Raw genomic sequence first — 16,134 nt, 5'->3', positions numbered from 1 at the left:
CCTGATCACAGTGAGGTGGGGATGGAGCTGCGGTTACTTGTCCGTCTCTTGGCAGCCCCAGACCAGGCCTCGCCTCTCCATTGTGCCATCCTCCAAGCAACGGCCACTGTGCACAACGTAAGGAGCATAGCACGCAGCAGGCTCCTGGGAAGCACGCCAGATCCAGCCTGCACAGAGAGCAGCAGGGAGTATCCTGGGGCCTGGCTGCTTGCTGTCTGTCCCAGCATTCAGGGGATGGCTACATATGAGCAGCATTGTGTTTTGGGAAAGTGCTGCTCCGTGCTCCAGGGGTCTGGCACTCCTCATGCTTTCCCAAAGGCTGTAGCTGCCCACCCAAACCAGGCGTCCAGGTTTTGAATGGATATTGCGGGAGTGGCTATGTAACCTACTATTGGAACAGTAAGGGTGGGCTGACATGTGGCACGAGGCTACCAGTGGAACTCCCCCACCACATCATTCCCAAACCATCTTCTTCCATTGCAGCCTCAGTGCACACAGCTCCCCATCTGCCTGCTTTTAGCAGCAGAGTCCCTGATGCCTCTGCAAGTCAGAGGGAAAGCCAATCATGCTGTGAGAGCCTTTGAGCTGTGGCTGAGTTGCTGGCAGCAGGGCAGGGCTCGTGCTCATGCTATTCCCCACCCCTCCTTTTCCATCACGCATGCTCCTGCAGCCCTGCAGCAGCTGGGGTCCTCTCTTCCCAGGTCCCAGCCCCCAACCCACTCCACAAAGAAAAGACTGCACAAACGATAGCTCCTTTTTTTCCTTTTTTCTTTTGTACACAAATATATACAGGGTATTATACACATCTCTACACAGACAGTGCCACTCAGAACACACAGCCCTCTGTGGGTAGGGCCCCAACAGCTACAGAGGCAGCCCCAGAGCACGGCCGTACCTACAGAGACCACAGCATCCTAGCCCATCTGCTGGACCAGGAGCAAGGGCAGTAGGTGGGTGTGAGAAGAAGGGAAGCAGGATCAACATCCCCCCTGCCCCAGCCTGTAAGCTGAGACTGGGAACTCTCAGCTCACATGCTCATTTCATTCCTGGCCGCTACCTGGAAGGGAAGGGCGACTCTCACCATACCCCTTCACACCCAGGTGTGCTCCAGCCCCAGCTGAGCCCTGGAAGCTGGTGTGACCTGCCCTCCCCATGCACTGAAGACCCACACCTCTTCTGTTCCATCCACTCTTTTCTCCAGGCCTGGGATTCCTATAGAAGTTTTGTACAGGAAAGGCAGCTATGTCCTGCCTGGAGCACCCCCCAGCACCCCCCTCTGTGGATCTGATTCCCTTCCTCTAGTGGAAGGCACAGGGGAGAAAAGCTGTAAGATGTGACCACTGTTCCTGGCAGCTGAGGTGGGCAGGGCTGACAATTCACTTTTCTGGTCAATTAAAGTGCTTGGAGCTCCTGGGCCAGCACGGGTGATTGAAAAGGTAAATGACTGTCCCCCTTCACCTGGCCCCTCAGGGTACAGCCCCAGGGAGCTGGTACAGCACCCACAAATGACAGGCAAAGGGAGGGTGATAGTGTCTGCAATGAGCACCAAACAGGACGGTGGCAGGGTTTGAGGGAAATAAATATAGCTAAATAGCAGAGGGATTTATTATTTTCCTTTACATTTTACACAAGGGGAGGGGGGAAGCAATTGAGGGCAACTGATACGGACCAGAAAGTGTCTTTAAACAGCATCAGTCCTTCCATGAGCCAGGGGCTCCAGTCACCTCTCCCACCCATCCTGTTCCCTGCCTGCCTCTGGGACACAGCTATCAACAGGGAGGGGGCAAGGGCAAGAGGTAGGAGAGGAACAACCCGCCTCTCAGGCTGGGTGGTGGCAGGGGAGCCTACACCAGTCAAGGCAGGTGAAGAAAGCACAGTCCCATGAGGCTTTCATGGTCCTGAAGATGGTGGTCTTGGTTGGAGACAGCTCCTAGGGGCTGCTCTCCCAGGGTTCCCTCCCTCTCTCACCACCTCAGGTGGGGGAAGACCCTGCAGCAGCTCAGGGAAGGGGCCTCATTTTAACGAGGCAGTGCTGATCTTGCAGGGTCTTGAGGGCCTGTAGCCTGAGACCCTTTCTCCCCTCTCCCTAGCACCCAGGAGACCCCCACACAGCCTCCCCACCCCCAAGCCAGACCCTGCTGTGCAGACACAGGGCAGCAAAAGGGCGGCTGCAGTACCATATGGGGGTCAGGTTGATTTGTTTGAAAGGGGAGTAAAATGTGCAAAGAAAAATGCCACTTTAAATGATGCTGCAAACCCCTGCCTGTGCCCCTGGGGGAGGAGGGAACAGGACCTGGGGGAGAGGCTGCCTGCGCCTCCTCCTGCTCTTGAGAAATGCCCTCAGCACCTCTCACCCTGCAAGGGCGTATCTAACTCATGTCAACCCAGTGCCACTTCCCTGGTGTGATGCCACCCTTGACCACAAAGTTGGGGTCACCGTCGCCATCCTTGTGGTGAGGGGGAAGTCTGTCACCACCCCTGGGCCTGGACCAGCTCCTGGGATGCCACACCAACTGGATGCTGGAAGCAGTTGAGAAAGGGCACACGCAGGCACAGGGAGAAGGTGCAACAAAAGCCAACCCCAACCTGGGTGGGGTTTCCAATAAACTGAAGTTTTACATTTATCACCTTCCTGTAAATCTAATAAATTATTAAGTGTTTCTCACCAGAAAGACAGGGGATACAGTTGCCTGCTCAGAAGACCCCAAAAGTTCCCCTTATGCCCCTTCCCACAAAGCACCCAGCTTTCCTCCTCCCTGCAGGTCCAGGGCAGCACTGCGGGGGTTACGGTCCCCCTCCTCCCCAGCCTCTGGGAGTCTGGGGTCCAGGGATGCGTTGAAGAAGGTAGCTAGTATAGAGCATGCCTGCCGAGCAGCCGGGCTGGTGCAGGGGTGGAGGGGCAGGGAGATGGAGAGCTTGCAGCAGGGCCCCTGCCCTCACTGAAGGCAGCGGCCCTGGGGGCGGGAGGGTGAGGGCAGTAGCCAGCACCCTCAGGTGCCTCTTCCCAGGTCTCCATGCGCACAGCCTGCCCTGCTCCTGGGCCTCCTTCCCCTCCCACCCTTTGAGGTCCCTACTGGTGGATCTCATTCTCTATCAGGCTGTCCTCACACGACTGGAAATCTGTGTCATTCATGCCATCTGCATTGATGAGCTCCTCATCCTGTGATCCCTGCTCCTCTGACTCTGTTGCTTCGCCCTCCGGCGAGGAGTCCTGCAGCACTTGGGCGATGTACTTCTGTCAGGGGCAGGCAAAAGGCAGGGAGAGAATAGAAACACATATGAGTCTAGGTAACTTCTCCAGGAAGCAGAGCACAACACACTAAGCACCATGCATGAGGCTGAGCGTGGGGATATGCTGGGAGGGCAAGGAAGTGTCCAGACTCCATGGAATATACCAGGAAAGTTCTAAGAGCGAGGCTTGGCCCTGAAACATTAGATGTGTTTCAAACCCCAACAGTCTGGGACAGGGCATCTGGACTAGGAAAGAATGTGGCTTCTCAGGCTCTTTGGAGCCCATGTGAACAGGAAGACTGCGCTTCCTTTTGCGTCCTTAAAGCTCTGCCTGCCTCTTATATGGATTCTCCTTTTGGCAAAACATTGCTGCTCTTAGGTGTCTGGAGCCTAGGAGCAAGCCTGGATTACATGTGCACACCCCAGCCCTGCTCTCCTGAGGAAGCAGGAGGCTCTGCTTTACCCCATCTCTACAGCCCTGCACTACAAAAACCTTGTGGAAGGAAGCAGTTGGAGTGAGCCAGTTGAGCCAAGGTGAAGTTCAGAAAACCAACTCTGGGAGTCTCAGGATGTTGGACTGGGGAGAGAATAGTCCCCAAAGCACTTCCATGGCCTTCAAAGCAATGTCCATGGAGACACCTTTGTGTTGGCACTAGGACAAGCCTGATGGGTGATAGCCTCTGCTGGCGTGCAAGCGTGCAAAGATGCAGAATGAGAAGGGAGACTGACCCGGCTGGATTCACTGTCCCAGCCGAAAGAGAGACGGAAAGTAAATGCACAGCATCTGAGGAGCAGCAGTGGGAAAGAGGTGTGTGTGTGGGGGTTACACTTCACCGAGAGCAGGTGAGGGGCACAGTGGCCAACAGTTGCCTCCCACCCTCACTGGGAGGATCCAGGTGCTGACTCAGAAAAATGAGAAGTGAGGAGTGAGGTACTCAGACAGGGAGTTACCTCCCCCTTTCCAAACTCAGGCAAGGAGTGTGCCAGGGTACAGAGGTGGGGAGTGTGACTCACAGCTGATTTGGGAGCTGGCAGATTGGTGGCAGGTCTCCCATTCTGCCTGTTGTCCATGGCATCCACTTCTGTGTGGTCAATCTGGAGAGAAAAGGAGAAATTGAGACTGCCAGGGCAACATAATTACTGTCCCACCTCAGCAATATTCAGGCAGCAGAGACAGCCTCAGGACTATACCCTCTGTGAAGTCAGGGTTGACAGGCTCTGCCAAAGAACAGGCTGGGACCCCTCAGAGCCCCTGTTGTTTTGTGCTTGAGCTGTGCTACCAAGGAGAAGGGTCCTGCACCCAACCATTCTGCCTCACCTTGTAGTTATGAGCGCTGAGGTATTTGAAGTGCCCAAAGCAGACGTGACACAGGCAGATCACAATGGTGATCACGAGGACCACAAAGGTGAACATGGAAGTGGGGGCCAGGAACCCTGGGGCAAAGGAAAACCAAAGTGTCAGTGTCAAAAGGACTGACCGTGCTCCATGGCTGGAGGCTGCCAGGATCAGACCTGCCCAGGGAGTGGCTCAGTAGGAGGCTAAGGGTGGGCATCCCAGCCCAGTGCTCACCTGTGCGCACTGTGGAGAAGAAGAGAAGCCAGAAGAGGCAGAGGATGGGGGCTGCCACTACCTGATTCACAGCCCCTGAATGGATCTTCTTGTCCAGCTTGGCAGGCAGGTAAGCATAATACAGGTTGTATCGGTCCACCAGGTGCTTAAGCAGCATGTACATGAGCCCTGGGAGAAGGAGAAGAAAGCCAGACAAGTGGGGCTTCAGCCCCTTTGCTAGACTGAGAGGGAATATCTCTCCCACATCAGCCTTCTTGCCTCCCCTCCATCTCTGGCACAGGGAGGCAGAGGGGTATCACTTACCAAAAGGGACAATGATGGGGCAGGTGATGCTGTATGTCATTACTACAGTGAAGACACACATCATCCAGGCGTAAGCAGCCCCAAACTGGAACTCATAGGCCTGGTGCTGCAGGAGGGAATGGAGACCCATCACCAGGAGGACCCTGATAGCTGAGTGGGTATATGCAACACACCCAGCTCGATGCACAGCACCAGGTGAGCCCCATCAGGGTCCCACTGCAGCACTCCCCTCCCTGGGTACACGCCACCACCCATCCCTCAGCCCTGCTACATACACGTTTGACGTTCCTCCGCTCGGCCGCTGAGCGGGCCAGGCAGAGGCGTATCATGTACATGAGCAAACCAGGGATGCGCAGCAGGTCCATGGCATTCCCGATGAAGGCAGAGGCGATAACATAGTTGACAAAGAAAGCCCCATTGTCTGGCAGGAACACACACCTAGGGAGATGCAGCAAGAGCAAGCTGCAAGGCGTGCTCCCTCCTTGAAGGACAGCAGCTGGGAGTCCCCATAACTTCTGGATGCTAACAAGAGCCACCTCCCATTGTAAACAAAGCCTTTCTGCTCAACTCCACTTACTCAAATCGTACAGTAGCTTCAGCAAGGAATTTTTTGTCGAACAACCAGCGGAAAAATACATCCAAGCTGTGGGGCAAGAAGGGAAGAAAAAAAGATGAACCATCATAAGCAGCAACAGACAGAAATGCACGTATGTAGAAGCTGCTCTAGAAGGATCCAAAGCTCTGACCATAGACTGTTCTGTTCTCTGTTGAGTGTGTCACCAGCAATTATGTAAACTGGACATTGGAAAAAAAATAAGACAGAACAAAACAATACAACACTCAAAAAGGGATGCAAAGCTTCCCATTCATATGTGTTCTTATCCCTTTACTCTGATCCTCTCAGTATTTTTCCTCGCTCCTCTGGGCACAACATCCATGTAAGGAACAGATGACTGACTCTATAGAAGAAATTGGTTAGGTACAAGGTACCCTCCAACAAGAGATTTAAAAAATCCCTTAGAAGAAACAAATCCCATTTTCTTCAATTTTATAAAACTATCCAATCCTCTGGCACAGGTGGAGTATGGAGCTCAACAGGCAACAGCACGGGGATTGACTCCTCAGAAGGAAGGAGTCTGTTTTGTGGTCAAAATGCAAACCTTCCAAGAGCATTCACCTGCCCAAGATGCAAGTTTACATGTAACAAGGTGAAGGACTATTCTTCTGCCACTATCAGATGGTTTGTCTTATTCTCAGGATTTGCCTGACCACTGAGGGGTTGTATCTCAAATACACAATTTAGGTGGGATCTTAAAGATGATCCCTGACTCCACAATGTGTAAAGAATAAACTAGCACAGAGTTTCCTGTCCCTCACCCACTCCCCAGTTTTTTCTTCCTCACACTGTTCTCCTGCTTGGTCCCTGTTCAGCACTAGAGCCCACACCAATGGCTGGCAGGTGACACATAAGTGTTTCCGACAGGGTGATTCTATAAACTCTGCAGGAAAATTTGAGGCATAGACCCAAACAGATGAGCACTTCTGTACCACACTTTCCCACCCAGCCAAGCAACGTAACCTATTCAAGTTCTGGCTTAAAGGGGGAATCCACTAGTTTTGTGCAAAATTTGGACTGCACACTGAGCACAGAGGTGGAGAATGCCTCCTTCACCAGCAGACATCAAGCAGACTTTTCATGCGTACTCATCTACCACACCAACATTTGCTACATTATTTGTAACATCATGGCACATGTCAATGCATCTGCAGAGTGAGTCAGTAAAGTCCTAGAGACCCAGTCATGTATGGTCTGGCATGCTCTCCCTCAGCTAAAATTAAATACCAGTCTCCCAAGGGCCTGGTGGCCAGGGCACCAGTGCAGTGAGGAAAGGATGTTGAAAACAGAAGAGAACAATCAGGCGTGCACCTCAACCCTCCCTGTGCTCCATATCTTTGTACTTGCCTTCCCTTCCCACAACCCCTACCTGCTCAAGCCCAGTGATGGCAGCAGCAAGACCATGAAGATCAGGAAGGTGTAACACTTGTGCATGGTTGTCCTATTCTCTCCGGACCTGAAGACAGAGAAGCTGTTAACCTTTCACCCCACCAGCCACACAAGCTGTGCTCCCAATGGCTTTCCATCAGTAAGCACTTCCCAATGTCTAATCTAAATCCCACCCTGTCCATTCCTAGTACACAAATACATCCCGTTTCCCCCAGCATATCTGAAATCAGTTATCGGGTCTCTGTTCCTTTCCCCTTGTCTCACAGGCTCTGCAATCATTTTCCCTGACCTGCAATCCCCAGAGCTGGTGACACCCTCCCCACCAGTCTCTGCAACACGGACCAAAAAACAAAGGTTACATTGTGTGACCTGTGGGGAACGTGCCTCACAAGCAGCAAGCTTCTAGTGCTTTGCACTTCAAGTGCCTTCCCTGAGGCCAGAAGCCAGAGCACCTAAAATGATTTTCCCTTGGAATTGCTACACCTTACAGGTGGTACAGGCACATCACCCCTGCTTGCTCACCTGAGCCAAGACTTCCCTCACTACTAGCATTTCTCATAGTGACCAGCCCCAACTCCTCCCAGCTTTCTTCTTCTTATTGACCTGTCAAACTCTGCTCACACAATCATGCTGCACAACAGCAACTAATGAGTGGCAGAACAGCTGTCCACAGCAGTCCCCAGGTGCCCAAGAGGTGCAACATAACACCATGCTTGGAGTGGAAGAGAGAAGTTCAAACAGAAAGATTCAGGCCGTAGCTTTATGTAGTGAGAAGCATCTAGTAGCCAATCAGCTCGCTAAGAAGGTAAGAACAGGTGCTGGCTGTCCTTACCTGGTCCAGTGTGCTTCGAAGAAGGCAGAGTAGTATACAATGGTGGGCAGAAGAGCAGAGAAGCACCACAGCAGCAGGGTGGGGAAGAACTGGGTGATGATTGGGTTCTGCAACAAGGCAGAGAAGAAATCACATGTTACATAGTGAACCAGCTCTTGTGCCAGCCAAAGGCACAGTTGCCTCTGCTGATGCCAAGGCCCCAGCACTGTGACTGCCACTGCAGCCTGTCCGGGCTCAGCACCTCCCTCACGGTCAGGTTGACAGGACCCAGGGAACAATGACAATCTCTCTCCCTACCCCCAGCTTTGTAGGGGATATTGTGCCTTGGGGTGGTTCCTGAGTTACCCACCCTGCACCTGTCTCCCAAGTCCTTACATTGAGGTACTCCACAGGCTTGGTGACATTGAACTTGTCCATAGTGGTGATGATGATAGCAGGAGTGGTAAGAAAGAAGAGGAGGATGAAGAGGACCACATTAATCACAAAGCAGCGGATCCACCATATAAAGCCCCGGATGGAGAGGTGTTCCCTGGGAGGGAGAAAGAGGGCATCAGGATGGCTGCACAGGGCAGAATACCAGGTGTGGGGCTTTGCATGCACACCACAGCCCAGCCTGGTGAACAGCACTTGGGGTGCCAGCCCAAGCCTTTCCCCTCCAGATCAGACCTCTAGCTCAGCCAGGCTGGGCTTCAGCAAGAACAACTCAGTTACTGGAGGAGCAGATGGAGAGCTGCTCACCAGTAGATGTTCTGTGGGTCAGGATTCTGGACAAGAGAGCTGCTCACCAGTAGATGTTCTGTGGGTCAGGAGCATAACTGACAGTCCAGTTGGAGACATGGAGGGACTCGCTGCAGGAGGAGGCTCTGGGCTCCCCACGGCATGCACAGCCCTGGCACTTACAAGCGTTGAAATCTTTGAGGATTCTGGACAAGAGAAAGAGGGACATACTGACACAAAAGGCTGGCAGGACAAGCCGAGGCGATGCCTTAGCGCTGCTGTTCTTCTGATTTAAAGCAAAGGCTGGGACAAGTCACCTTCTTGGGGAGGGTGGGACCATCTGCACTCACATGGCTGTGATGGTCTCATTGTGGAAGGTGACAAAGGCCATCCCCAGAGGCTTTTCATTAACCTTCTCCTTCTCACGCTTGTAGTCATCTTTGAGCTTCTCCTCCAGCTTGGTATAATATTCAATGGCCTCCACCTGAGCAGGAGGACAGAAGTCAGAGGAGAGATGATCTGAGGACCCAAGCCATGGGACACCCAACTTCTGCCCAACACCTCCAGCACTCCCCTACCTCCTCACAGCCCCTGATGACACAGCAGCACAGGTGGCCACAGGGCTTGGGGTTGATCATGGATGGGGTGTTGTCCTTGCTCTGCAGGTTGGTGAAGTAGATTCGTCCACGCTCAGCTTTCTTCCTGAAACACGAGAGTGGAAGAGAAGGAAGGAAAGAAAAGAAAGAGGGTGAGTCATAAAAGCTCTGTGGCACCAGACTTGAGGGGGTGTCAGGAACATCTGCCTTTTCTTCAAAAATAGAGGTTACCTCTCTGCATCAAGGAACATCAGCCGGGCAACATCATAGCAGGGGCGGGCCTCCAGGACAGTGCAATTGGCATAGGCCTCCCTGTGGAGAAAAGCATCAGTTCATCACAGCTGGCACCAAAGGTAGCCCCCTAGCAAAGTCCAAGTGTTCAAAACTTCTCTCTGGCCCTGAGAAGAGTGTCCTGGGCTGAATACAGTGATGCATACCAAGACTTTGCAGGGGAGCCTGTAGGCTGTGTCCCTTACAGCAGACGTGAAATACAGGGCAAATGCTACATCCTTTAGGCTTTGGAACAAGGAGCCCTTCTGGACATCTGCCCTATAGCAGCTAGGAGCCTCTCTGACCCCATACTCCCCCCTCTGCCTTCACAGACTTGTGGTCAGAAAGAGGCAGAAGGGTTCCCAAGGGTACAAAGCATTTATTTTCTACCCATGGTCCTTCTAAACATGGTCCTGAAAGTGAAGTTCTGACAGAAGAGGAATTTCATTTTCTTGTTAAACATATATACTTTATACAATGACTGTGATCAGGGCAGTGACACAACATCCCACAGTCACTTCTTGAGCACCTCCTGCCTGTATCTCATCTGTGAGCTTAACTACAACTCAAGACGTGCCCTGTCCATTGCTTAGCACACTGACACCCTATGGCTCTGCAAGAGATGCCTGAGCCTTTCCCAAGACACAAAACAAAGGATACTTCAAATTCAGATAAAAAGCAGAAAAATAACAGTGACAGACCCAAAATAAAGGTATTCACTGATTTTGCCTAGCTCTATGCTCTCAACGTATTATTGCCATTCCAGATAACACTAGTACTATCCTAATAAAAACATCCCTGTTACAGAGCAGTCTTTAGGGACACAGTGAGACTTACTCAAAATGCTTCTTAATCTTCTCTGGCTCAGCATATTTTGAGATCCCATTGATGAACAGAGTTCGCTTAACCTGGAAAGAAGAGAGAAGGGAGAAGACAGGTAGGTGTGGATGGTGTAAAAGACCAGGTTGCACCAAGACCCCCTCCCAAGACCTGTATCAGTGATGAAAAAGGGTGGCCCCATCAATTCTAGCTACCAGGGCTCCCTTTCTCCTGTGCTTCTGCTGGTTGTAGTCATCCTGCACCCGGGTGCGCTGCAGATTGACAGGCTAGGGACTTACTGTAGTTGCCTGAACAGAAACATGGCCACCCTTCAGAAATGGAGAAGGTAAAAGCAGCTGGAACAACCTCTAAGGAAGAATGGGGTCCTTCCACATGTTTACCCAGTGCAGGCCTCTCCTGTTTCCCCACAGTTAGTCGTGGCTGCTGCTCTGGAGGTGATCTGCCTTTGGCCAGGTAGAATAAAAATGGCCAAAACATGACAGTGCTAAATTGCTGTGGAAATTGAGGTGCTCAGCATTGTCTCCAAGGCTACCTGACTTGACCACAGGGCATGGGAGAATGTTCCTGGGAGAGTGGCCAGGTCCTGCTCACCAAGTCATCCTCTTTGTAGCGCATCTTGGAAGTGTGCCGGCGCATGCTGTACACTGTCAGCAGCAAGTACAGGAAAGCAAAGGTGGTGTGCAGCCACAGCAGGTTATTCCTGTCACAAGGGAGACCACAAAGGTCAATGCAAGGTTGCCACTACAAGTCTGTACAAGTCTTGTCAGGCCCTGAAGGCACTGGGGGCATAAGTGTATTCAGCATAGCACACAGATGCCCTACAATAAATTCCAGGAGCTCAGCCTGAAAATTGGAGCAGGGACAGTAGCCTCACAGCAAGGGCAGAAATACAACCTTAAAGGAGATGAGCAAGAGAACATTTACAAAACACACCTTGAGGGCCTCAATTATCCATCCCACCCCTGCTGAAACATACCCAGACTTCAGGTTAGCGATAGTTGTCCTCCCAAAACTGTAGGCGTTGTTTTCTAGAGAGAAAGAGGCAGACACAAACATGTTCAGTTATACTGAGTGGGACAGAGCACCACTAGAGTGAGCTACAGCAAGAGCATCACCTGCAGAATACCTAAAACCCCAAGTTACACAGGATGATCCTGTGAATGCGCTATAGTCAAAATGAGACATCAGTTAGGGTTTGTCTGTGTTAGTCCTGTCCTGCCCTCCACTGCCCTCCACCTCCCTACCCAGTGGTCTGGAACGTAGTGTTGAAAGCAGATGGCCCAGCCCAGCCAAAGGCTCCTTGTTCTCACCTAGCAAGTCCCCTGAGAAGTTGACAGGTAACACGATGCCCACAGAAAGCACACCCACGACCACCAGTAGCCCAATGATGTGCCTCTGGAAGGACAGGTAGTGCACTGCATCAACCCCGCACTTGTCCCGGATCTCATCATCCCTGCCAAGGAGAGAACAGCTGTCAGGCAATTTTCTACATTTCCTCAAGTGCTGGGGAAAAGTACAGTGTCACAGTTGCCCTCCTGATTTGAGCACACACAGCACCCCTTGTTCTGCCCTATGGAGCAGTAGCCAGACTCTGGATTTGGGAGCCCAGCACTCAGCCTTGAAGCAGCCTGGGCAGAAACCTGCCTGTGCAATGATTACCCAGCCCTGCTCCCCATGGCCCTGCTCTCTATTCCCCAGGAGAGGCAACTGGACACCCTATACCCTTCAGGTGGGCCTTGCCTTCCTTGCTATGATACAAATGCTGATATTATCCCACAGCATTTTGAATAGAAGTGCTTGGGAGACTATTCCTGTGCATCATCAAGCTGAGGCCATCTCCCTGCATCCTCCTCATAGCCATCCCTGAGACAGCAGAGCCTCTAGCAAGAGCGCCAGGGAGATGAGTATATTTGGAGAGCAGGGGACAGAGTTTCTGAGATGGGACTGAGGTGGGGCAGCCATGGGCCTGGGTTCTCTCCTCTGCCACAGACTCACTTTGTGGCCTTATTTTGGCTTTAGGACTCCTCACATAGTCCTGTCTTTGCTTGTCCTCTCCAGAGGACAAACTTCACTTGTGCTCTTCAGAGAGGGGGCTGCAGCAAGGGCAGTGACTTCATGAAGCTGTACTGCACTGGGTGTCCCAACAACCCTGCACTGCCCCTCCTTCCCCATGTGGATCCCCCATACAGGTCTTGGGGCACTCACTTTATCCTGAAGATGGCTGTCAGCCAGGAACAGAAACCCTGCACAAAAAGAAAACAGGACAGTTTCACAACACTCTGTGTTCCTTTATCCCAGCTCCCTCCTTCAAAGGTTCCAGGGACCAGGCTGATGTCCTTGCACCTCCACATACTTGGCTCAGGGCGGGCAGACTACAAGCACTCAGATGTACAGAGCCACAGATGAGCCAAGGTGAAGGAGGTGACAGTGCTACTCCACGGAGCACAACACAGGTTGGACTCTGCTGTATGGCTGTCCCCTACCAACTGGCAGCCCAACCTTCTAGTCAACCCAGGGGCTCCTGGCTAATATGAAAGCTCTCCAAAGCCGTGGCAGACCCAGAAAATTCAGCATACAGGTACTTCAGCCATCATGCTGGACAAGAGAAACTCTGTAAGGACTGGGAAGGTAGGCTGGGCCAAGGCAGTGCTCCTCAAAGAACACCTGGAGGAGCTTCAGCCCCCATCCATCACACCCATTATCCTCCCCCTCAGTGAGGAAAAAGCCAGTAGAGAAGACCCCAGTGTGAGGAAGAGCTGACAAGTATTGTCTGTAATGCTGAGATTATAGACCGGACAGATGTCTGTAAAGCCACAGTGATGTAGAGCCTATTTATTTAAGCACATAAAGACTCTGGGTCTAAGAGCTGCATAGCTCCTTGAGCTCTATACCACACTCACACACTACAAGATATGGGACTTAAGGCCCAGGAACAGGCAGAAGTGTTTCTTCTGAAGAGCCCCTGGCTCAGCCAAGCTGTGGGTTCCTGCCCCCCCCAAAGGCAAAGCGTTTGACTCTTGTGGCTACTCACGTTGTCCCTCTGGTCGAAGTCCACAGAGCTGGAGACGGAGGTGAGGCGCTCGTAGCGGTCATGGTTGTCAGAATGCAGGGCGGAGGCTACACTAAAATGACAAGTGGGAGGTGAGGGAGAAAGTTAGAAGATGTGAAGAGGCAGCCTGGCCAGGAACCAAGAGCACCCAGGAGACGAGAGGTTAATTCAGGTCAGTTTGCACCCGGCGAGGTGGAGAGAGGTAAGATCAGAGGTAGCAGTAAAGAGAGAACCCTCCTCAGATGGCATGCTGAGCCAGGCAAAGCCCATGGGCTTAGCCCATGGATGCTACTTGTCAGGCACCGTCTGAAAGGCACCCAATACTATGTGTCAGTCCCTGCAAGGAGAGGTTGGCAGAGGCTGCCACAGAGGAGAGGTGAGGTCTGTTTAGCACAGGGTTTAGACAGCAGAAAGGAAGTGAGAACTGGAGGCTGACACAGCCCCTCTGGTTCTGGCACAGCTGGAGAGGCACTGGGAGCAGCTCCTATCCTGGAGGACCTCACTCATCTTCAGGAAGAGGAAGGAGTCTGGTGGGCTGCATCCTGCTATACCAGTCCTCCTCACCCTTAGTGTTTCCGTGCAGGAGGAAAAATTCAGCTGCCTGGAGCAAGGCTCAGCGCAACCTGCTTCCCAGCCTCAGCTGAGCCTCCAGCCTGGAAATCCCTTGAGCAGGAGCAGGAGAGACAGCTAGAACGGAATGTCTCCATGCTAAAGGACAGGAAAGCAAAAGGGGTGAATATCACGAAACCTCTTTACTGCAGCCAGAGGCAGGGACCTAGATGAAGAACCTGCAGCAGAAGCATCCAAGGCTGGCAACAGCCTCCACTATAAACAGAGGCAGAGGGCAGCTGGAAAAGGAGGCAAGAAAATGGTCCGGAGATCTAAATTAAATAGCACTTGCAAAGTGACAACAGCAGGCTGGGATCTCGGAGGTGCAAGAAGAGAGATGACTGATCTGAAGGCTAGAAACAAAGGGAAAAAACCAAATGAAAATATGGTCTCCCTTCAGTCAGTACAGGCTCAAGAAGGGTAAGATGGGCAAGAACACAGAGAAACAGCTGCTGAGAGACAAGTGCTAGAGAGGAGGTGGATGACATTATGGGAAGGAGAACAAGCAGAGATCCTCATGAACATTCAGAAGGAAAGTGGATGAGACACGTGGCCTCTCTCAGAGCAGAGTAGCACCTGCTGAGTCCCCAGTTCCTAGGTGGAAGTAACAGAGACAGGGGAAAGAAGATTAGCTGAAGGTCAGGGGACTACAGAAGTGCAGATTAGACAGTGGTGTGCTGCCTTGCCACTGCACAGCCCAACACTCTGCTCTGCTGGAGGAACAGAGACAGCTTCCACCCAGCTCCCAAACCTTCAACCCTTTATAATCACAGAGGCCTTGCAGCTGGGCACAGAGAGCGAGGGTGAATTTCTGCTGAAGAGAAATTTCTGCCCTGAGGAAAGCACAGCATGATGACACCATGAGCTTTTGGATAACTAGGATACCCCAGCTCTGTGCAGGGGGATGCAGTGACAATAATCAGAATGACCTGAAGTGATTAAAGACAGAGGATGCAAAACCTTGCCAATATGGAAAGCTGAATAGGGAGCTCCAACAGCAGGTGCACCTGGATGGAGACTTTTTAAAGCAAAGCACTGACACTGCAAGTGGGTGAAAGCAAGATTTCCCCAAATTAAGATTAAGGTGGGACCCTGCATGATGCAGGTTTGGTGCAGGCCCTGACAGGGAAGGAGAAATACACGATCCGAGGCACAGCTAGCCTCAGGCTGAAGGAATCACAGGCTCCAAGAGGGCAGGCCAGGCATGCTGTGGTGTGAAGCTGGAGGTGGTTGCACAGGTGGCAAGACCCACAGGGCTCTGTGATCAATTCCCTCATACGCAGAGGTGCAAATGGGTTGCTATGACCTCCCAGTGCGGACCGAGTTGCCAGTTGAGACTGTTGATGGCTACTGCAAGCTCTGACAAGTCACAGGACAAGGGCACTTGCTGGTTCTCAGGGAAAGGGAAGACATCAGAGGAGGATGCTCTCTTCTGCAAAGAACAGTGTTGTACATCCAGGGGCTGGGAGCACCAGGTGACATATATGTGTTCCTAACCCACCACCTGTCACTGCACTCCCCAGCAGAGAACAGTGGGATGGGAATGTGCCATTAGCCTTGAAGGAGCACAGACAGAATGAGACTTCCTCACTGAGTTCTGCAGGTTTTTGGAGGCTTCTGGCTGCTAACACTGTCCCAGCTCATGCAGTAGCTTTAGGGGTGGTATGTGTGGTGTGTGTAGAGCAGATGGCTCCAGCAAGCTCAAATGAAAAATAGGAGCAGGAAGAAGTGGCCCCCTGGAGTGAGACAAGCACTTGTGAGGATAAATGAAGTAGCCCCCTAAAAAATCCTCAGAGCATGATGGCTCTCCTGCCTCTGCCTTACTCCCTCCACAAGATGTTAGCGGTGAAAAGTTGCCAGACACACCTCAAGCAGGGCCAACCACTAGTGAAGCAGTCAAGCATGAGCAAGAAGTCCCCTCTGTGCCATGTACCACAGTGACCACTAGTTCTGTTTTAACAACTTCAACTGCTCTGCTCCCAAGAACAAGGATCAGCTGCAGAAAACAGGCACATTCTTGTACCCCCTTTAAGGCAGTAGCAGGCCCCTGCTTTGCAAGTGGGAAAAGGAGGCTGCAGCATGCTGCCCTGGCCTCAGGCACAAATCAGTGTG

General features: G+C 52.1%; 1 protein-coding gene across 5 annotated transcripts in view; it reads right to left on the bottom strand.

Moving 5' to 3' along the window:
* Positions 1-751: 751 nt before the first annotated feature.
* The window catches only part of TMEM63B (transmembrane protein 63B), a 48,571-nt gene continuing 33,188 nt past the window's right edge, over positions 752-16,134 (bottom strand). For 4 of the 5 annotated variants that reach the window (XM_053972382.1, XM_053972383.1, XM_053972380.1 and 1 more), the window contains 20 exons: positions 13,396-13,486; positions 12,570-12,607; positions 11,675-11,817; positions 11,341-11,392; positions 10,956-11,064; positions 10,362-10,432; positions 9,486-9,566; positions 9,237-9,360; positions 9,009-9,142; positions 8,727-8,864; positions 8,317-8,470; positions 7,942-8,048; positions 7,090-7,176; positions 5,682-5,747; positions 5,380-5,542; positions 5,105-5,210; positions 4,802-4,969; positions 4,550-4,665; positions 4,246-4,326; positions 752-3,235 (listed from right to left, as the gene is read on the bottom strand). In XM_053972382.1, the coding sequence (XP_053828357.1) occupies positions 3,071-3,235; positions 4,246-4,326; positions 4,550-4,665; positions 4,802-4,969; positions 5,105-5,210; positions 5,380-5,542; positions 5,682-5,747; positions 7,090-7,176; positions 7,942-8,048; positions 8,317-8,470; positions 8,727-8,864; positions 9,009-9,142; positions 9,237-9,360; positions 9,486-9,566; positions 10,362-10,432; positions 10,956-11,064; positions 11,341-11,392; positions 11,675-11,817; positions 12,570-12,607; positions 13,396-13,486 (2,194 nt within the window). In that variant the 3' untranslated portion in view covers positions 752-3,070. Of the gene's footprint in view, positions 3,236-4,245; positions 4,327-4,549; positions 4,666-4,801; positions 4,970-5,104; positions 5,543-5,681; positions 5,748-7,089; positions 7,177-7,941; positions 8,049-8,316; positions 8,471-8,726; positions 8,865-9,008; positions 9,143-9,236; positions 9,361-9,485; positions 9,567-10,361; positions 10,433-10,955; positions 11,065-11,340; positions 11,393-11,674; positions 11,818-12,569; positions 12,608-13,395; positions 13,487-16,134 lie in introns of those variants that run through there. The other variant, XM_053972384.1, reaches the window with a different exon arrangement.

This window comes from Vidua macroura, chromosome 3, assembly GCF_024509145.1.
Source record: "Vidua macroura isolate BioBank_ID:100142 chromosome 3, ASM2450914v1, whole genome shotgun sequence".
NCBI lineage: Eukaryota > Metazoa > Chordata > Aves > Passeriformes > Viduidae > Vidua > Vidua macroura.
This window is presented reverse-complemented; position numbering and strand designations above follow the sequence as displayed.